The sequence below is a fragment of the Somniosus microcephalus genome, chromosome 4, assembly GCF_052327205.1.
Source record: "Somniosus microcephalus isolate GS21.2 chromosome 4, FLI_Smic_1.0, whole genome shotgun sequence".
Lineage (NCBI taxonomy): Eukaryota > Metazoa > Chordata > Chondrichthyes > Squaliformes > Somniosidae > Somniosus > Somniosus microcephalus.
The window spans coordinates 300,332,051-300,354,448 of NC_140990.1; the positions used below are offsets into that span (position 1 = coordinate 300,332,051).

Genomic DNA, 22,398 nt, shown 5'->3' on the forward strand with positions numbered 1-22,398 from the left:
GCGACCTAATAGAGGTCTTTAAAATTATGAAGGGGTTCAGTAGGGTAAATGTAGAGAAGATGTTTCCACTCGTAGGGGAATCCAAAACTAGGGGTCATAAATATAAGATAGTCACTAATAAATCCAATAAGGAACTCGGAAGAAACTTATTTACCCAGAGAGTGGTTAGAATCTGCAACTTGTTACCATATGGAGTAGTTGAGGTGAGTAGCATAAATTCATTTAAGGGGAAGCTGGATAAGTACATGCGGGAGAAAGTAATAGAAGCGTATGCTGATAGGGTTAGATGTAGTAGGGTGGGAGGAGGCGCGTGTGGAGCATAAACACTGGCAGAGACCAGTTGGGCCGAATGGCCTGTTTCCGTGTTGTAAATTCTTTGTAATATGCAACTCGATGTAATCAGCCACAACATTGGTATATCTTCCAAAGTGTCACAGCGGAAGTGATTTTTAACTTCTATCTCAAAACTCCGGTGGATCAGGTGCTCCGCCTGGCCGAAGCTCATCCCGAATATCCTCAGGTGTGGGCCTCATCGTCTTAATTCCGACGTGTTGACAAGGGCTCAATGAGCACCAGCAGGCAGCTCACCACACTGGGGGCAGGAAATCTGACAACTCTGTGTGTGAGCATAGCCGGAAGAGAAGAGGAAAGATATAACGGGGGGTGAAGGTACCCCCAATTTCCCACTTCCGGTCGCCCATTTTCTGGAGACAAAAAGGCGAGCAGCAATTAACAATTACCCCAAACTTAATAACAACAACTTGCATTTATATGGTGCTGCTCATATGCAGGGAGACTAAAGAAAGGTTTTCCCAGTGTTTCATTCCATTGTCTATTTTAATTAGGATCTGTTTGAAGTCCATTGTATCTATTGATTATAAATGCTTGTAATCGAGTACTCAGTAGCCTTAATCAAATTTCAAACAATTATTCCATGCAATAAACAATGCTTTCTAATTCTATTTATGCCCCGCTTTCATGCATTTTTTCTTCCCTAACATGAAATTATAATTTTATGTTGCATGGCTTTACAGTTTCCTTGGGCGCACCGGGTAATGTCACTAATGCACTCTCAGTGGCTTTGATGGTGTCGATATAATCTTATTGAAGTATACCCTGTTGTTTTCTAATAGAATGGCAATAAATGGTGACAATGGGTCAGAACCTGCTGTCAAAATAACAGTGAGGCTAATGGCGCTCCCCATTATTTATGCGCAAATGCTACAGCAAGTTCAGGCGAGGGGCGGATACGTGGTTAAACGCAAATATTCAAAAGTTGCTGTCCCAGTTAAGCGACTCTACCTTTAGCTTCGCGGAAACAGCATCTCACTGTCTGCCTCACCATTGAAATACATTGAATGGTGTAAATTTGCAGTATTTTCATGGTAGATACGAACTAAACTCACCACAGAAAATGAAGTCTTGTAATTTCACGTGTAAGTACCCTTTTAATGACGTGATTATTGTTAATTACTGACAATCAACCTCCGTGGCACTGAAAATTAGCTATTACAAGCGTGGATTCTCATTCCTTCAGGTATTAATTGTTGTTGGAGATTTTAAAAATGTCAAATTTAAAATTATTTTTTTACTCTCTCTTAATCCAATCTTTCTTTCCCTCCTTATTTCTCTTAATGTACCTGATTTGGCATTGAATTCACCCATTTTAATTTACAGTTCTTTCTCAGTCTTTGCGCTGTTAGCTTCACAATCCTTCAATCTGATTGGTTATGGAGATACACAGTTGCTTTCTCTGTTCACTCAGGTCCCAGATGCCCTGTTTCCCTCACTGCACCATTATCAGCTCCCACTTTTAGCGACTTGCCACGCAAGAATCCTAAACGTGCAAGGGCAAGTCTAACTAACAACAGACACCGTTAGATGCCCTGCCATGGCAAGTAATGGCCCAATATTGATTAAGCTGTTGACAAATAAATTTGTAGGAATATTTAAATTCTATATTTCTGATAATACAAGTGATTCCTTGGCAAAGCATTAGTTGTTTTTTTTAATGTCTGCATGTCACCAGCTTTGAGCTCAGCGCAGTCAACATTCCAGTGTGTATGCATCAGATTTTAAAATTAATTTTCTCAGTTTTCATTTGTCCAAAGAGGAAGAAATTTCCAACTGTGGTAAGACTGCCAGATTTTGATTTTTAGAATCAGTAGCTATCCTATTGGATTGAAGGACCTCTATTCCTTTGTATCTGAGTTTATTAGAATGATTATTTTACATTTTAATCCCTGAGGATTCAGATCTTGCGTTGTTCATATTAAATAATTTCAGTTCACGTAAACACTGAAGGTTTAGTAAAAATATATTCTCTACCATACTATTGATACATTTTTTGGAAACACTGCTAACATCTCTCATTATTTCCTCACTACTAAAGTACGCCTTACTGGGGTATCCAAGTATTTGTCTGAGATAACCTCTATAACCATAGAGGCACAGAAGAAGACAAAAACAGATTGAAAAGGACTGTAACTAGTTCAGAAATCATGAAGTTTCCTTGAATCAGCTATTTTTCAGCGTCATTATTCAGTACTCCAGCAGTCATTATTTTGCCTGTTCAAAAATTTGTTAAAATGTGACATATCCAATGACAAAATCTTTATTGATTCTGGGTCAGGGTTGAAACACAAACGTCAGAGAAAGGGGCTTAATTACTTGTAGAATCAGAGAAAGAAGCAGCATCCTTATTAATGCAATAGTCTTATGATTAACCGGAATTGTGTGTTTGTATTATACTGTAGATCAAGTATTTGGCTGCCACTTGGCTACTCTGTGCAAGCGCGAGGGAACCACAGTTCCAAGATTTGTGAAGCTTTGCATCGAGGCTGTGGAAAAAAGAGGTAGGTGGCAGTTCAGTAACACTCCTTTGCATCTTTCAGTAGAATTACTTACTGACGACATCATCAGATAACATATAAGCCTTACCTCAGTGTAAAGTGTTTCTGAGGTGACTCAACTGTTGACAGAAAATACCATTACGAAGCTTCATTTCGTTGCATGGCAATTTACTCTGATGTCACTCAAAGGCATTTTCACTGCACCAGGATTCAAAATCTTTGCCGAAAGAAATGTGAGGGGAAGGGTGCTAGCAATGATATGATGACAGTTTATATCAAGTATAAACATTTGTCCACTATAAACACAGAACAGGCACCATCTAAATGTTAGACAAGCACTTTAGCTCACTAATCCCACTGCACTGCTAGATGCGGGGAGGGGATTTATTTTCTGGCACTGTCCATCTGCTCATCTGCCTGTGAACCCTAACTTGTCAATAACAATAACTTTAAAATGTTTCATTGGGTTTTAACTAAACTTCGTTAGTGACTTGTCCTTGGTTCAATCTGGCAACTGTACATTATCACAATCAGTTTATGTCAGTAAAGGATACTGTGAATGCAATCGCTTGGGGGTGGTACTCGGAACTGCCTCTGAGTCAGTTCATGTGGCAGGAGTAATAGGTTACTTACTCAGTATGTGTGCTAGTAGTTTTTTAAAGGTGTATCAGTGATTCACACTATGTTAGATACACAGCAAGGGCAGGATGTGGGAGAGTTACTCTAATTTACTCTCATTTGCAATTGAAGTAAATAACTACTAAATATTTGTAGTAAACATCAAGCATTATATTGTTTCATGAATCACCAGGCAGGGAAAACTGTGTTGAGTTTATATGCGTGTACATATTAGTAGCATTAGTATTATCTGCTGGATTTGTAATATATTACAGTCTGAAGGTGGTTCGCAAGATTCTACTAGAATTGCACCTGTAGGTGGTGTTGTGAGGTTAATCGTATGTGAGAGTTTAATTGGTAATGCTGAATGAATTCCTTACTATTTATTGAGGTCTTAAAAGAAAAAGAGACAGAAATTCCTTTGGACCCATTTTTGGGCCTGAAATGGTCGCGCTCATAGAGTGTGTGTCCCAGCCGGGAATAAAGTGCAGGTCCCAGCCGGGAACCCATGGACGGCCCGCAGCCCAATCTCAACGATACAAAACTGTCCATAATTAAGTATTAATTGGCACCAAACTGGCAGCTTCACTTAGGTCACAAGATTTTCTATATGGGCAAGGAAAATGTCACACAGATGGAGCAGACGATCCTCTAATCAGGTGTTGTTGGGTCAGTACAAATTTACTCTGCATCTAATCTATGCCATATGTGACCTGGGAGTGCTTGGGACTGATGCCTCGTGCACAAAATAACATTTTGGCTAATATCATTCACTTTGTCGGTATCAGTTTGGCTCATTTGGTTGGTAGCATTTCCACCTCTTCAATCAGAAATTTGTTGATGCAAGCCCCAATCTAGGATTTGAGTACATATTCCAGGCTGACATAAGAACTGACTTGAACCCCCACCACCAATTGAGCGGGAATGGTGAGGCCAGAAGGAAAGGCGGGGGGGGTTGAAACGGCTACATTCCTACGTGCTCCAGAGAAGGGAGGAGGAGGCTAATATAAATGGCAGAGTCGCATTCCGATAACATCATCAAGACGCAGGCCCTATGGATATAAAAGATCCCTTGGCATTGATAAACCAAGGCCCTGTGGATATAAAAGATCCCTTGGCATTGATAAACCAAGGCCCTGTGGATATAAAAGATCCCTTGGCATTGATAAACCAAGGCCCTGTGGATATAAAAGATCACTTGGCATTGATAAACCAAGACCAGGGAGTTCTTCTGATGTCCAATATTCCTGACCAAAAACAGATTAACTCATCATTCATCTCATTTGCTATTTTTGGGAACTTATCTGCTGCATTTGCCTACAAAGCAAGAGTGACTACAACTCATTGGCTGTGAAGCACTTGAAAATGTCCTGAGAATTTGAAGACTTGTCAGATGCTAGATTATTTTCTTTTGACAGATGGGAAAGCTGTGAAATGTACAATGCTTTTTTGATATACACACACAAAGACTTTAGGTGCAGGTGAAATGACAGTAGGTGAACGCTTTTCTCAACTCAAGGTCCTCTGCTCCAGAAATCTGAACTGTAATCATTAACAAATACAACGATAATAACTTGCATTTGTAAAGCACCTTAACATAGAAAACTTCCCAAAGTGCTTTACAACAGGGACAGGGTGGGGGTGGCAGGGAAAGGGAAGAAAAAAATAAATAAAATAAATAAAAAAGAACAATGGAATGGACAACAAGCCATCATGCAAGATTTGGGAGAGGTGACTGAAAAATTGGTCAAAAAGATGGATTTTGAGAAAGCCTTTAAAGGTAACGAGGAGGATGGGTTCAGGAACGAATTCCAAAAAGTAGGACCAAGACAACTAAGAGTCTAATCTAGCTTGCATGATTGTTCCACTTTTCAAAATCCGAGTCTAAATAATTCTTAAAATGAAACATTATTGAACATTTTAGGATATTTTCACCAGGGCTGTGCTACTGGAATGGAGCCACAATCAACAGGAGTACAGCATGTAAAATCAAGCACAGAGGTTAATGAGCTCAGTTCATGGCACTCCTAATTTTTGGATGATAGATTTTAATCACCAGAATCAGCAGCACCATGAATCAGGGGTACTGACCTCTGTACTCAATTCACTAGCCTGTGGTACTGTTCAGTGAACCACTGTGCCAAGAGCATAGCCTCTCTGAATTTACTCTTTAATGTATTATCTAATGCATTTCCCAACTTTTGTAAGCAATGCCCTCTGTCAGACAGTGAGATCCTTTGTGATCTAGGGATTGTGTCTTGCATTCAAATAAATATATATTACATCAATAAGGACTGGGCCATTTCAATACGTTTAATTTTTTTTATTAGCTTTAAGGTCACCATCATATATAGGATCTTTTCACAAATGCGACTACTGGGAACTATCTGTGTTTCTGGCTTTCAAAAGCTCAGTGGGGAATTTATCAAAACACTTTTGGGTCAGAATTCAAAAGGCTCATCTCTGTGTGGGATTAGAAATGCTTCATTTTCACTTCCCTTGCGCTGGGTTCATGGAATTATAATGAGAATGTCACAGGAGCCTGGTATTCCCACCATGACTGAGAAACTTGAAAATGATTCACAAATTATGAATGCAACTTCTTGGTCCATCTGAAAAATATAGACATTCTTCCTCATCATCCTGGTGACTGAAAATTACCCGCTGCACCACTGGAGGGTAGAGATCGTTTGTATTTAACTGCGATGTTTTAACAAGAAAAAGTCTGTTATTTGGGCAGTGCCGTTTTCTGCAACAGATCAAAAGTGCCCCAAAAAACATAAGCATTCTGATGGAACAAGTTTTGAAAGTCAAAACATAAATTATTCCATTAGCTTAAAGCCACTACAAGAACTTTAAAGACCCATTGCTTTTGAAACCATGAAGTAAGATACAAAAGTCGTCTGGGTAGACTTAAGGAACAAAACTGAAGAGATGTTTCTGCCCCTTAACAGTTTTAGTAATGACTTGAGTTAAACGTTTGATTATTGCTAACAGCCCCATAAAATTAAGAAAGCATTTACAGTTGGCAGTTATGTAAGACAGCTTTGCTTAAGCTCAGGCATTAATTTAATGCATTCTAGTATCATGGAGAATTCAACAATTTGGAAAAAACGTATAAAACAAGATATACTTGCAGTGCCTCGTACCTACTCTGTCATATTTTAAAGAGAATCAATGATAAGAACAAAATCGCTTTTTCCATAAGTTTTATAATGTGAGGGAAATGTTGTTGGCCCATTTAGGTTTTTTAATTAGACAACTCGCATGTTAATTTCTTTTTCATTTTTATGCATTTTTAATGCATTCTAAAAGTTTGCAAAAATTAAAGCTTTCAACAAGTTTTGCAGTTATTTCAATATATTGTTGTAGTTGAATGTTTGCACATATGTTACATATAAATCTACTTTTTCAATTGTTTTCCCAACCATCTGTGTCATCGCTCTTCACATGCAGAGAAGGGAGGTTTCTCACTTTTCTAATTTGGGCAAACAAATGAGGCTAGGGCTATAATGATGTAATGAACTGATCAGAAACAGTCTCAGAAGAGCAGAAGGTTTCAAACAGCCTTTATCAGACATGGACCCAGAACACAGCTGGTTCACCAAGATCAAAATAACTGCTTTAGCTTAATCTTACAAGTCCTGAGTTTCCTTTGTAGCGTGGTTGCTCTGAATTTGGTGTCTACTTACAACATCTGACAAATTGATATTCTTCAATGCTGAAACTTGGATGTTAGAGTGAATCCAGCACGGACCTCACCTCCAATGTGTACCTTGAACCCTTGCACTGTAACAACCCTTTCCCCTCCTCCAAGAAAAGATGAGTATCGAACATGAATTTGGCTGATACCTGGGATGGCAGGAATGACGTATGAGGAGAGATTGGATCGATTGGGCTTGTACTCGCTGGAGTTTAGAAGAATGAGAGGGGATCTCATCGAAACTTATAAAATTCTAAAAGGACTAGACAGGCTAGATGCTGGAAGGATGTTCCCGATGGTCGGGGAGTCCAGAACCAGGGGTCACAGCCTAAGGATAAGGGGTAGGCCATTTAGGACAGAAATGAGGAGGAATTTCTTCACCCAGAGAGTGGTGAACCTGTGGAATTCTCTACCACAGAAGGCAGTAGAGGCCAATTCATTAAATATATTCAAGAAGGAGTTGAATATATTTCTCATGGCTAAAGGGATCAAGGGGTATGGGGAGAAAGCAGGGACCGGGTACTGAATTTGGATGATCAGCCATGATCTCATTGAATGGCGGAGCAGGCTCAAGGGGCCGAATGGCCTACTCCTGCTCCTATCTTCTATGTTTCTATGTTTCTATGTTTGGCTTAATTTCATAACATAAAAATGTCCTGATTTAAACCAGTTTGAATTCAGATTTCCCATTTGTACTGATTCCATTGAAAAAAAATGGCATCACATATCGTCCCGGTGGGTTACAAATACGTACCTTTTTTTGTGCCATCCACACACATATACACTTGCGCTCAAGCCCTGCCAGATGTTTCCGTTCCATTATGGCCAGTGACGTATATGTACTTGGAGCAACAGCAACAAATGTTAGGGACTCTATGAGCATCATCTAATTTATGATTCTTTGGTGGACTGATGTAGTTTCTAATGCTTGGTCTGCTTCAACGCCTTGGTGCTCTGGCAAAGGAACACATTCAATGTTGATAGTCAGTAATAAATCTGCTTCTGAATGTTGGTGATCTGAGGGAATAGTATTCATCTGATTCTCAGCTGATTGGTACCAACAGCAGCTTGCATTTATATAGCACCTTTAATGTAGTAAAACATGCCAAGGCGCTTCACAGGAGTGTTATTAGACAAAAATAAACACTGAGCCAAAGGAGACATTAGTATAGGTGACCAAAAACTTGGTCACAGAGGTAGATTTTAAGGAGTGTCTGAAAGGAGGAGAGAGAGGTAGCGAGGCAGAGAGATTTAGGGAGGGAATTACAGAGCTTAGGACCTAGACAGCTGAAGGCATGGCCACCAATGGTGGGGCGAAGGAAGTCTGGGATGCACAAGAGGCCAGAATTGGAGGAACGCAGAGTTCTCAGAGGGTTGTGGGGTTGTATGAATTTACAGAGATAGGGAGAGTAGTGGCCATGGAGGGATTTGAACATGAGGATGAGAATTTTTAAATTGAGGCATTCGGGGTCTCAATCTTAATCTCTACCAGCCAGGGACAAAGTAGAGAGGGTACACGTCCAAGGCCTGCCAGCATGTATCTTAGTTCCTATTAATTCAGAAATAGGTCTTCCCAGTGCTAAGCCAGCACCTTTTGTATTAGGGGGTGATTTTGCCAATGGGGAGCTTTTGGAGGCAGGACTCCCCTTGTCGGGTTTCAGTCCCGCCTCCAACAACTTCTAGCCAACCCGCGCTATTTTCCCTTGATTGACCTTATTAAGCCCGCCCAGCGGGCTTAGCAGGCCAATTAAGGGAAAGCCGGTTGCAGAGCACGTCAACGTATGATGTTTCATCTGTCAAAAATTTTTGACAGATGAATTGTCATCGTTTGACAGCTCTGTGAAGCTGTCAAACAGTGACATTCTCTGCAGTTTGATGGGGTCTTGAATACAAGACCCCATCAAACTTCTTTCTTTAACATCTGTGAATGCAACGGCCACCTGTCATTCCCAATGCGGAGGTGCGAGACTCTCCGCATACAAACCGACTGAAGCCTGCAGGAAGAAACAAAGGTAAGTACACTTTTAATAACACTTTGCACTTACCTCAGATACTCACCTCTACACTCCTGCACCCATCACTTACCTTCACAGCACACTTTTGCACCCGACCCCCGCAGACCCCCTACTCGCTGAGCTGAGCTGGCGGGTTTCGGAGCCTTCGGGAAGCCCGCACTTGTGAGGGCAAAAAGGAGATAATCCTATTTTCTGCCTGTTAACTACCTGTTAATGCTTTAATCCCTTCCCGCCTCCAAGGAGACAGGACCCGGTGCGGGTCGACTACCCGCCTCCTAGGAAGATGGCATGGAGGCGGGTTGGAGGCGGGTTGGGCACCCGCCCACAAATTCTGCCATTTTCCCAGCAGACCCGCCTCCATACCTGCCTCCCCAGGGCTGGTAAAATCACCCCCCATATAATGAATGTTTAACCATACACTCTGGTTTGGTAACAGGACAGTACCGCTATCAGCACAACAGTCACAATAGATACTAACCTTAATGCAATGGTCCTAGTCTAATACTAAATATCATTAAATCAAAATTAGAGAACACAACATCTTATTGATTGCCTAAAGAGACTGAAAATGCATTATTATTTTACTTATATAGTCTTTAGTAAGTTAACAGTTCAGTTAGCAAATTTGAATGCAGGTGCTGAATCATCTCAGGTCACATTTATATTACCATAAATTACCCTATACTTTCTGGAACCGATACCATGCACAGTTCCTCCCTGAAAGGTCTGAGTTAAATTTGACATTTAGTGAACTTCCTAATGTTTTACTGAGAGGGTCAGTGAACTGAAATTTAAGAGCCCTGCAAACCTCTGGTAGCAAAAAGGTCATCCTGTGTACCTCTAACAACAGCTTTCCTTCTAAACAAAGGCAGTAAGTAAATCAATTCAGAGATCCTGTATCCTGCTTTCTGTTGTCACACAGTGCACTCCTGCTGGCTATATTTTTTTTCCATAGTGGGAGAAATAGGGCAGTTGGACAATTCCCATGAAAGAGCCCAGACAAAAAAAGCATTAAAGGAAGAGGAAGGGGGTAGAACCTGATGCAGTTAGGCACTACTTTAATGTTTTGCAGTCCCTTTATCCTGTTTTGAAATGCAGTTGTACTTTCCTGTAGGTGTTTTGTGTAATACTAGCCTTTGACCACCTTATTAGTCACATATATAGCCAACAAATTAGTCAAAAATTTGTCAGAAACCCTCGGACTTCGAGGTGCAGTGAACCATAAAGCTTAGCTTTCGACAAGCTGATGACTTGAACAATAACTGGTTATAACCACAATGCCAGCCAAATTATTCTATTTCCTCATTCATATCCTACATCTACAAGTAGATCTCCTGTGATGTTACTCAAGGTAGTTAAGATGTTTTATAAGCACATGGGTGTTATGCCAAGAGGTTTTACCAGGGAGCCTGACTAATCAGCATTGGTGGTGGCCCTGAGATTGGAAGGTGGGCAGTAAGCTCAGGCTCTGACAATACTAGTATGGAGTCTCCGGGTTCGGCAATATTTTAAGGGGGGCTGTGGGGGGAGTGAGTACCAGAGTCAGGAACACTGAAGAGAGAGGCTCTGGGAACATTAAGGCAGGATCTGGAATCACTGGCAGAGGGATCCTGGAAAACAGAAGTATTGGGGAAGGTGACCATAGAGTTGGGGAGAATAGGGGGTGATTCTGGGATCAGAAAGCTTTTGGAATACAGACTAAGGGCTTGTGAGCACCAAGAAGGGGTGTTCATTGTTGAGAGTCTCTTAGCCCTGCAGCCTACAACATTCCCTGCCAAGCGACTGGCATACACCTAGGGTTAGGGTAATAATCTGGACCTACAAATACGGCTGGGTTCAGATCAGGTCAGGTGGAGCACGTTTCCTGTGCTCCTCACATGACTTGCACCCAGGTTGGGACAGAAAGGGGAAATCAGCCCTTATCAGGTCTGGCACATTTCAAAGCCAGCTCTGACTTTTATCTTTTATTGGTTGATCCTTCTTGATTGTGAATCAGACTATTGAAGGAAAACTCCCATTCCTAATATTTATTCAGCAAACCAATGTCAATGTCAGGTGATGACAGGCTGGGCTCACTCTTAATATTCCATGGTCAAATAGCTTGCTCAAGGTTCACACATGAACAGTAGCAATTGTGCAAGGTAGTAGAGGTTGTCCGACACCCAAGGGACCATCTGCAGGTAGGGTTCAATACCTGCAGGAATGGAGTGAAGAAAACTGGTACATTAATATAGTAGCAATATTACTATTAATTATCAATCTACACATAATATCCATTAGATACTAATTTGCTGGGACTTTCTAAATCTAATTTTAATTAACTTTGCATTAATAAATAAAGCTACATTTTAGAAAAATTAATTGAATAAATTAGCTTAGTTTGCCGCTTGAAAATGGAGGTTATAAGTGAGCAGAAACAATTAATGGTAATTGCACACTTCAGCACAGAAAGGCTGGCTCAGCTACATCCTGAATGGTCAACAGCACTCATTTCTACCTTCATTTGCTTTGATTCCAGTAAGAGTACAAATGTTTTAGATTAATTATTGTTAAATAATAAGTGCAATAAATTGCACTCAACTTTCTTTAATAGAATTGCATCATGACATTGGCCACTATTTTGCATTTCATGTGCTTTACAAGTAGAATGGAGGAACAAAAAAGGTGTTCAGCTTATTACATCATCCAGTTCAATCTGGCCAGTGAAATAAAAGCAACAAGCACTGCAAATATACAATGCACCCATCAACATCTAAAAAGAGAAGAGCTTAACATTTTGAAAATAGAGTCTTCACCAGAACTGGGAGATAAGCAAACTACTTTGGAAGACTGAACAAAATAAAGTGGGGAGGGTGGGTGAGGAGAATATCAGGTAAAAGTCAAGAAAAGCACACTACTTGACCTTCTGTGGCAGGAGTCAGCACACGGGAATTTTGGCTTTTAACTGTTATCCTCGGTTCCCCCTCTCCCCCACGTTGTTACCTTAAGCCCTGTAAAGAGGCTTGATTATCTTCAGTTTTCCATTCTAAGAAACAGTAACATGTCTTTTCTCTTTTCAAATGCTGCTTTGTATTTCCAGCATTTTCTGTTATTATTTCAGATTTCCTACATTTGTCGCCTTTTACGTTTATTTAACATGACCACTTTTTTTTTAAATCAATTTTCCTGCTGTAAGCCCATAACCCTCTATTCTACCGAATATGACTTGTCAACACAAAAGACCAGCACCAAAACAAAGCACATCAATAATAAATATATAAATAATATAAATAAAATAAATGAAACAGTTTTATATAATTGTTTTAAAAAGTAGTTGCGTACATCAAAAGAAATGATTATCCAATTACCGAACTGCTCATTAAGTGGAATGGAAATGAACTGATGATGTAATGGCAGCTATGTTTGTGAAACATAATTGTACTCTTTGCTACATTTTTCAATTCCTTTTGCTGGGATTTACCACTGTAGGACTGTGTTAGCCATTGTTGCAACCTTCTGTCACTTCAAATATACTCAGTAACATCAGTAATGCAACAACATAAAAAGCATGTGAGCTTCATCAAAGTTAACATAAGTGGAAACTGCATATCGCTGAATTGTAATCAAATGACCACATATACAATTATAGACATTATTAATTCAACATTAGATTGGGAACACTCCAATTGCGTGCAGACAGTGGTAAAGATATAACTTGCCCCTGCCTTAGGGCACATGTTTCACTCAAGCCAATTCAAAATTCAAATATAACTGTCGTAATCCAGCAGCAATAATGAATTCAAAGATTTTTTTTAATAGAACTGACCTGCTTACTCCAGGTAAAGCGATACCTGATCCAGGTTTATGGAATGAGTAACTAAAAAGGCTGTAGTATCAAAGGATTGTAAATTGAAACAGGGTTGCTCCAACATGTCAGGTTGTGGGCAATTAGGAAACAGTGCTTGCGATTCCCCACACACCAATTCAAAAATCTTGACAGTGTTATCAGCGAGCAAGGTGAAGGGAGGAAAAATCAGCGGAGTCATTTCTCCCATGACCCAATTTTGCACCTCATCATGCTCCATTTAAGACTAGCATAAGCACAGGTCAGAAGGCAGGCTACTTACCCATTCTCTTGGCCAGGATGTATGGTGTAGCAGAGGAGCCAAAGCCAAATCTTAGTGAGCTAAAGGAAAAAAAAACTTGAAAACTGGTTTTTATTTCCTTTCTGGAAGACAAATTTGAAAATGAAAAGGCACAATGGATTCACAAATCATCTATTTTTATCTTGAGTTTAAAGGAATCCTCATCTAAGTTAAATCTTGATCCAAGCATGAATATGAATCCTGGAGTGTATACGGGATGGTTTCCTGGACTAATATGTCGAGGAACCAACCAGATATCAGGCTATCTTAGACTGGGCATTATGCAATGAGAAAGGATTAATTAGCAATCATGTTGTGCGAGGCCCCTTGGGTCGGAGCGATCATAATATGATAGAATTCTTCATTAAGATGGAGAGTGAAGTAGTTGACTCAGAGAGTAGGGTCCTGAATTTAAATAAAGGAAACTACGATGGTATGAGGCGGGAGTTGGGTAGGGTTGATTGGGGAATGTCACTCAAAAGGTTGACAGTGGATAGGCAATGGCAAACATTCAAAGATCGCATGGATGAACTACAGAATTTGTTCATCCCAGTTTGGCATAAAAATAAAACAAAAAAGGTGACTCAACCATGGCTAACAAGGGAAATTAGGGATAGCATAAGATCCAAGGAGAGGACATATAAATTGGCCAGAAAAAGCAGTAAACCTGAGGATTGGGAGCAGTTTAGAATTCAACAAAAGAGGACAAAGGGATTAATTAAGAGGGGGAAAATAGAGTATGAGAGTAAGCATTCAGGAAACATAAAGACTGACTGTAAAAGCATTTATATGAAGAGAAAAAGATTGGTGAAGTCAAGCGTAGACCCCTTGCAGTCTGAATCAGGGGAATTTATAATGGGGAACAAAGAAATGGCAGTCTGTGGCGACACGCCACCATTGGACATAATCCGCTCACGGCGGCACGGACAATTTACGCAGGTGCACTGCCGGCAGCAGCCGCCCCCAGCCATGGGCCCTTTCCTCCGGCAACTTGTTTCCCACAGGGACAGGCTGCCGGGAGCACTTCTTGTCTGGGGAGTATTTAAGTGGTTGCGCGGGCTTTTTAAGCACTTGTTTTGCCATGATGTAAATTAAAGCAGTTGTGTTCCATCAACTCTGGTCTCGACTCCCACGTTTGCCGCGGTATCTCAACACTGGTGACCCCGACGCTCAGGACGAATCCTAAGCTAGCATGGCGGATACAAACGCAGTCACGGTTAAACTACCGGACTTTTGGGAGAACCTGGCCGAGGCCTGGTTCGTTCAAGCCGAGTCCAGATTCCGGCTGAGAAGCATTACAGTCGACGCCACGAAGTACGACTACCTCGTTGCCTCTCTCACCTGCGCCACAGTCACTAAGGTTTGGGCAGCGCTGCAGGATCCACCAGAGGAAGGCAAGTATGAACATCTGAAGGCCGCGCTCCTTAAAAAATTTCAGGCGTCCTCCTACCAGCGCAACTGCCAACTCCTCGACCTCCCAGGCCTTGGTGGCGCTTCACCATCAGACCTGCTTTCCCACATGCTGTCCCTCTCGGACGACAAAAAACCCGGCGCCCTCTTTCGTACGCTTTTCATTCGGCAGCTCCCCACCAGCATCCGCCCGCTCATTGTGGAGTCTGGTTCCATGGACCTGAACGAGATAGCCGAAAAGGCCGACCGGCTGCTCTCCGCGCAGACCGCCCGTGACGTCGCGCCCGACCTCACGGCAATGACCACGTGGTTCCCCCGGCTCACTAGGCCCGACCGCCCTTCCACTCCGGGTCACTGCTACTACCACACCCGTTTTGGCACTAGGGCCCAACGTTGCACGCCACCGTGCACTTTCAAACCCTCCCCCGCACCGGCCCCCACGATGGCCGCAGGGCAAAAGGGGCCCCTACTGTACGTCACTGACGACAGCACCAACCGCCGATTCCTGTGCGACACAGGAGCCCAGCACAGCATCACCCCCGCCTCCGCCCTCGAAATCCAACGCGGCGCACGGGGTGTCACGCTGGCTGCAGCCAATGGCTCTGACATCCGCACATACGGCACCCGCATGGTCATGCTCGACCTCGCAGGCCGCCGCTACCGCTGGGAGTTCCTCACAGCCAAGGTCCTCTGCCCACTCATCGGCGCCGACTTCCTACGCGCCCACGGCCTCCTTGTCGACATTCCGAGGCACCGCCTCGTTGACATCAACACTATGGCCCCCATCCCTGGCGCAGTCACCCCGGCCCGTTCGGTCGGCCTGACGACCTACTGTCTCGCCAGAGCCACGGACGACTACTCGGCACTACTAGCCGAGTTTCCCGCCCTCACTAACCCGATCTTTTCGGCCAAAGCCGCCAAACACGGTGTGGAGCACTATATCCCCACCACTGGCCCCCCGGTCTCTGCCCACGCCCGCAGACTCGACCCGGCCAAGCTGGAAATCGCGCGGGCCGAGTTCACCACCATGGAGCAACTCGGCATCATCCGCCGCTCCAGCAGCCCTTGGGCCTCGCCCCTCCACATTACCCCCAAGCCTGGCGGAGGCTGGCGCCCCTGCGGGGACTACCGCCGCCTCAACGATGCCACCACCCCCGACCGATACCCGGTGCCGCACATCCAGGACTTCTCGGCCCGACTGGCCGGACGAACCGTCTTCTCCAAGGTCGACCTGGTGTGCAGTTACCACCAAGTCCCCGTACACCCCGCGGACATCCCCAAAACGGCCGTCATCACCCCATTCGGCCTGTTCGAGTTCCTGAGGATGCCCTTTGGCCTCAAGAATGCAGCCCAGGCTTTCCAGCGCCTTATGGACTCAGTCCTCCGGGACCTGAACTTTCTATTCGTCTATCTAGATGACATTTTTGTGGCCAGCTCCTCCAAACAGGAACACCTCGAACACCTTCGCATCTTGTTCGGGCGCCAAGCCCAACATGGGCTTATCCTCAGCCCGGCAAAGTGCCAATTCGGCCTAGCCGAGATCGATTTTCTCGGCCACCACATCACCCCTGTTGGGGCCGTCCCCCTGTCCAACAAGGTGCAGGCCGTCCAGCAATTCCCCCGCCCTAAAACCATTAAGGGCCTCCAGGAGTTCCTCGGGATGGTGAACTTTTACAACAGGTTCATCCCCAGAGCTGCAGCCCTCATGAAGCCCCTATACGATTCCCTTCGAGGTAAATCCGGCAAGATGGCCGTAGTCTGGACCGCTGACATGTCAGCCGCCTTCGACGCCACCAAAAACATGCTCGCCGACGCCACCCTGCTCGCGCACCCGAGGGCCGATGCCTGGGTCGCGCTCACCACCGACGCCTCCGACCATGCGGTCGGAGCCGTGTTCGAGCAGTGGGTCAATGGCGCGTGGCAGCCACTTGCCTTCTACAGCCGCCAACTGTGCCCCCCGGAGGTCAAATACTCTACTTTCGACCGCGAGCTCCTCGCGCTCCACCTGTCGGTCCGCCATTTCAGGTTCCTCCTGGAGGGCCGCTCCTTTACCGCGTACGTGGACCACAAGCCGCTCACATACGCGATGGCCAAGAACACCGACCCTTGGTCCGCTAAGCAGCAACGCCAGCTCGCGGCCGTGTCCGAGTTTACCACGGACATCCAGCACGTCTCCGGTAGAGACAACGTTGTCGCTGACTGCCTTTCCCGTCCCGCCATCTGCGCGAATCATCTAGCGGTCGACTACGCGCAACTAGCAGCGGCCCAGCTCACGGACCCAGACCTCCTCTCGGCGGCTACCAGCCTGCCAGGGCTACGCCTAGCCAAGGTCGCGCATGGGCCCGAAGCCACGGCAGTCACTTGCGACGTCTCACTCGGCCAACCCAGGCCGGTCGTCCCTGCAACCTGGCGCCGCCGCATCTTCGACGCACTCCACAGGCTCTCCCATCCGGGTTCCCACGCATCTGTTAAACTCCTCTCCCAGCGCTTCGTCTGGCGCGGCCTCAGCAAAGATGTTCGGACTTGGGCCAACTCCTGCCTCGCCTGCCAACGGGCTAAGGTGCAGCTGCACACAAAAGCACCCCTGGGAGACTTCGAGGTACCCAGCCGCCGCTTCGACCACGTACACGTCGACATCGTCGGTCCTCTGCCGCCATCGCAAGGCCAAACTTATCTTCTCACGATGGTCGACCGCTACACACGCTGGCCTGAGGCAGTGCCGTTGACCTCCACCACCACAGCTGACATCGCCAGGGCGTTCGTTAACACCTGGGTCGCGAGGTTCGGCATACCGGCCGATATAACCTCCGACAGAGGCGCCCAGTTCACCTCCGAACTCTGGACGGCCACAGCACGCAACCTCGGGGTGACGCTCCACCGAACCACGGCGTACCACCCGCAGGCCAACGGGCTGTGTGAACGCTTCCATAGGTCACTCAAGGCCTCACTCCGCGCCAGCCTGTAGGACAGTACCTGGACTGACCGCCTACCGTGGGTGCTACTAGGCCTACGCACCACGGTCAAGGAAGACCTGCAGTCCTCAGCAGCGGAGTTAGTCTACGGACAACCGCTGCGCGTACCAGGCAAATTCCTCCCGGAGGCTACCACGCCTTGGTCGGCCGAACAGCAGCGGCTCAACTCTTTCTCTTCCGCTCAACAGTTCGCCCCACTTCCGGTCAACCGACACGGCGAACTCACACCTCACGTTCCGCCAAACTTACAGCAGGCACACTTCGTCTTTGTGCGACACGACGCACACCGCGGACCCCTGCGACCCCCGTACGATGGACCGTACGTGGTACTACAAACCGGGGACAAGATCTTCAAGCTGCGACTCGGCGACAGGGTCGAAACGGTCTCCATCGACCGACTCAAACCAGCACACACAGAACCAGGGGAACAGGTCCCCATGGCCCGACCTCTAACTAGAGGCCGTCCCGCCAGCAAGCTAGCACAGCCAGCGGCGAACCGCCCGGCCCCACCAACTAGACCGGCGGCCACTCAGAGCCGCTCCGGCAGAACCATTAGACCACCGTCACGACTCGTCCACTCCTCCTAAACGGATTCTGGGGGGAGCTCTGTGGCGACACGCCACCATTGGACATAATCCGCTCACGACGGCACGGACAGTTTACGCAGGCGCACTGCCGGCAGAAGCCGCCCCCAGCCGTGAGCCGTTTCCTCCGGCAACTTGTTTCCCGCAGGGACAGGCTGCCGGGAGCATTTCCTGTCTGGGAAGTATTTAAGTGGTTGCGCGGGCTTTTTAAGCACTTGTTTTGCCATGATGTAAATTAAAGCGGTTGTGTTCCACCAACTCTGGTCTCGACTCCCACATTTGCCGCAGTATCTCAACAAGACCAATTAAATACATACTTTGGTTCTGTCTTCACAAAGGAGGAAACAAATAACCTCCCAGAGATGTCGGGGAACATAGGGCCTAATGAAAGGGAGGAACTGATAGAAATCAGTATTTGTAGGGAAATGGTGTTCGAGAAATTGATGGGATTGAATGCCGATAAATCCCCAGGGCCTGATAATCTACATCCTAGGGTACTTAAGGAAGTGGCCCTAGAAATAGTAGATGCATTGCTAGTCATCTTCCAGAATTCGATAGACTCTGGAACAGTACCCATGGATTGGCGGGTAGCTAATGTTACCCCACTGTTCAAAAAAGGTGGTAGAGAGAAAACGGGGAATTACAGACCGGTAAGCCTGACATCGGTAGTGGGGAAAATGCTAGAGTCCATTATAAAAGATGTAATAGCAGAGCACTTGGAAAACAGTGACCGGATCGGACAAAGCCAACATGGATTTACAAAAGGTAAATCGTGCTTGACTAATCTACTGGAATTTTTTGAGGATGTAACTGGTAAAATAGTTAAGGGAGAACCAGTGTATTTGGTGTATTTGGACTTTCAAAAGGCTTTCGATAAGGTCCCACATAAGAGATTAGCGTGTAAAGTTAAGGCACATGGGATTGGGGGCAAGGTATTAACTTGGATAGAGAACTGGTTGGCAGACAGAAAGCAAAGAGTTGGAATAAACGGCTCTTTTTCCGAGTGGCAGGCAGTGACTAGTGGGGTACCGCAGGGAACGGTCCTTGGACCCCAGCTATTCACAATATCTATCAATGATCTGGATGAGGGAACTAGATGTAATATCTCCAAGTTTGCAGATGACACAAAGCTGGGTGGGCGTGTGTGCTCTGAGGAGGATGCCGAGAAACTCCAGTATGATTTGGACAGGTTGGGTGATTGGGCAGAAGCATGGCAGATGCAATATAACGTGGATAAATGCGAGGTTATCCACTTTGGTGTCAAAAACAGGAAGGCAGATTATTATCTGAATGGCAATAGATCGGGAGAAAGGGAATTGCGACGAGACCTGGGCGTCCTTGTGCACCAGTCACTGAAGGTAAGCATGCAGGTGCAGCAGGCGGTTAAGAAGGCAAATGGTATGTTGGCCTTCGTAGCGAGAGGGTTTGAGTACAGGAACAAGGATGTCTTGCTGCAATTGTACAAGGCCTTGGTGAGACCACATCTTGAGTACTGTGTGCAGTTTTGGTCGCCTTATCTGAGGAAGGATATTCTTGCCATGGAAGGAGTGCAGCGAAGATTCACCAGGCTGATACCTGGGATGGCAGGAATGACGTATGAGGAGAGATTGGGTCGATTGTGCTTGTACTCGCTGGAGTTTAGAAGAATGAGAGGGGATCTCATTGAAACTTATAAAATTCTATCAGGACTAGACAGACTAGATGCAGGAAGGATGTTCCCGATGGTTGGGGAGTCCAGAACCAGGGGTCACAGTCTAAGGATAAGGGGTAAGCCATTTAGGACAGAGATGAGGAGGAATTTCTTCACCCAGAGAGAGTGGTGAACCTGTGGAATTCTCTTCCAAAGAAGGCAGTAGAGGCCAATTCATCAAATATATTCAAGAAGGAGTTGGATATATTTCTTAAGGCTAAAGGGATCAAGGGATATGGGGAGAAACCAGGGACAGGGTACTGAATTTGGATGATCAGCCATGATCGCATTGAATGGCGGAGCAGACTCGAGGGGCCGAATGGCCTACTCCTGCTCCTATCTTCTTTGTTTCTATGGCACACTAGTTGTGTGTTCATCAAGATTTAACCATATCAATTGTAGGATTTAGCTCCTTGTTCCAAAGCAAACAGTCGAGTTAGTTACTTACTTGTTTCTCAAACATAGCTGCTGTTACATCATCAGTTCATTTCCACTCCACTTAATGAGTAGTTCGGTAATTGGATAATCATTTCTTTTGATGTACGTTTCAGGTCGATGACCTGATGATTCTGCTATTCCCGTTTACACCTCCTCTGGACCCATCTTTTGTTTCTTTACTTGTCCCATTACCATCTCCTTTTGCCTTGCACCATCTTCCCTTTTGTCATTTTCACATTGCTGTTTTGTCATTATCACATTGCTGTTTGTGGGAGCTGGCTGTGCGCAAATTGGCTGCCGCATTTCCCACATTACAACAGTGACTACACTTCCAAAAGTATTTCATTGGCTGTAACGCACTTTGAGATGTCCGGTGGTCGTGAAAGGCCCGATAGAAATGCAAGTCTTTCTTTTTTTTCTTTTACGCAACTACTTTTTTACAACAATTATATAAATCTGTTCCATTTATATTATTATTGATGTGCTTTCTTTTGATGCTGGTCTTTCGTATTGACAAGTCATATTCGGTAGAGCTACTAGAAGAATAGAAGGTTATGGACTTAACACAGATTGGGTGACCTTTTTGTGGACCACCTCCGTTCAGCCTCCAAGCATAAGCTCAAGCTTCCAGTGGCCTGTCATTTTAATTCTCCGCTCCACTTTCACTCTGAGCTCAGCCTCCTACACTGTTCCACTGAAGCTCAATGCAAGCTCAAGGAACAGCACCTCATCTTTCGATTAGGCACTTTAAAGCCTTCCGGTTTCACCATTGAGTTCAACAATTTCAGATCATAATCTCTGCCCCCATTTTTTCCGGAGAGCAACTGTTGCCGATGATTTTGCTATTCCCAATTACACCTCCTCTGGACCCATCTTTTGTTTCTTTACTTGTCCCATTACCATCTCCTTTTGCCTTGCACCATCATCCCTTTTGTCATTTTATCTGTCCTGCCTTCCATCCTATCACAGACCTTCCCTTTTGTTAACAGGCAGTTCAGTGGCTGTAATCCCCTTCCCGCCTCCAGGAGATGGGACCCGGCGTGGGTCGGGTACCCGCCTCCTGGGTAGATGGCACGTAGGCGGGTTCGGTACCCACCCCCAGATTCTGCCATTTTCCCGGCAGTCCCGCCTCCAAACCCGCTTCCCCAGGGCTGGCAAAACCGCCCCCGTTAACTCTGTTTCTCTCGCCACAGATGCTGCCTGACCTGCTGAGTATTTCCAGAATTTTCTGTTTTTGTTACTTATTTGTTTGTGTTGTTAATCAAGTCATGCACAGACAATATAAAATGCAATACCAAACCAATGTGCAATTCTGCCTCAAGTAAAATACAGTAGAATTGAAATTTACACCAGGGGCATGAACCCATGCAATTCAGGAAGAGCTCTGCCAATCCCCTTCATGGTGACTATTCCTGACAGTATCTCATTCATGAGTACCACAGACTGCATTCCTCAGTCCAATATCAGATAATATATATTATACTACTGAACTAGGGTGAGTTAAATATTGACTGTGAGCCAGTTGAGGGCTGAAAACAGAATGTAATCACTAAAATATTAAACTCAGAAATAAACAACAATATTTTTTGCTTCAGTAATTGATTTATATTTTTTATACTAGATTTATGTTGAAGATGGGATTGTAAATGTTAGGCTGTTAACTGTTTGCTCTTCAACTAAAAGCTCATAATGCTAATGAAATGGCGCTAACTGTTTGCCCTTACAGTGAAATACATTCCTCACACAAAATGGGTTAACAATTATAACTGCAGTGACAGCTTGCACATCAGTAAACAGTTTCCTGACATTATGAAAAATTAATAGAACATTTTAGTGAACTGTAAATGCTTAACTAATCATACTAAATGCCTCTTTTTGAGGAACATAAGGTGCTTTGACAGTAAGGGTATACAAAAGAGTTCACATTTGAGTTTGATGCCAGAAAACCACATTCGGGTTCAGAAAACCACCCCATCTCTATTTTGGCCCTTG

The 22,398-nt window shown here is 44.9% G+C and overlaps 1 protein-coding gene across 1 annotated transcript in view; it reads left to right on the plus strand.

Annotated features, from left to right (window-relative positions):
* arhgap15 (Rho GTPase activating protein 15) overlaps positions 1–22,398 on the plus strand; it is an 820,951-nt gene that overhangs the window by 550,511 nt on the left and 248,042 nt on the right. Inside the window, exon 11 of the mRNA XM_085986657.1 lies at positions 2,757–2,855. Within this exon, the coding sequence (XP_085842783.1) occupies positions 2,757–2,855 (99 nt within the window). The remainder of the gene's footprint in view (positions 1–2,756; positions 2,856–22,398) is intronic.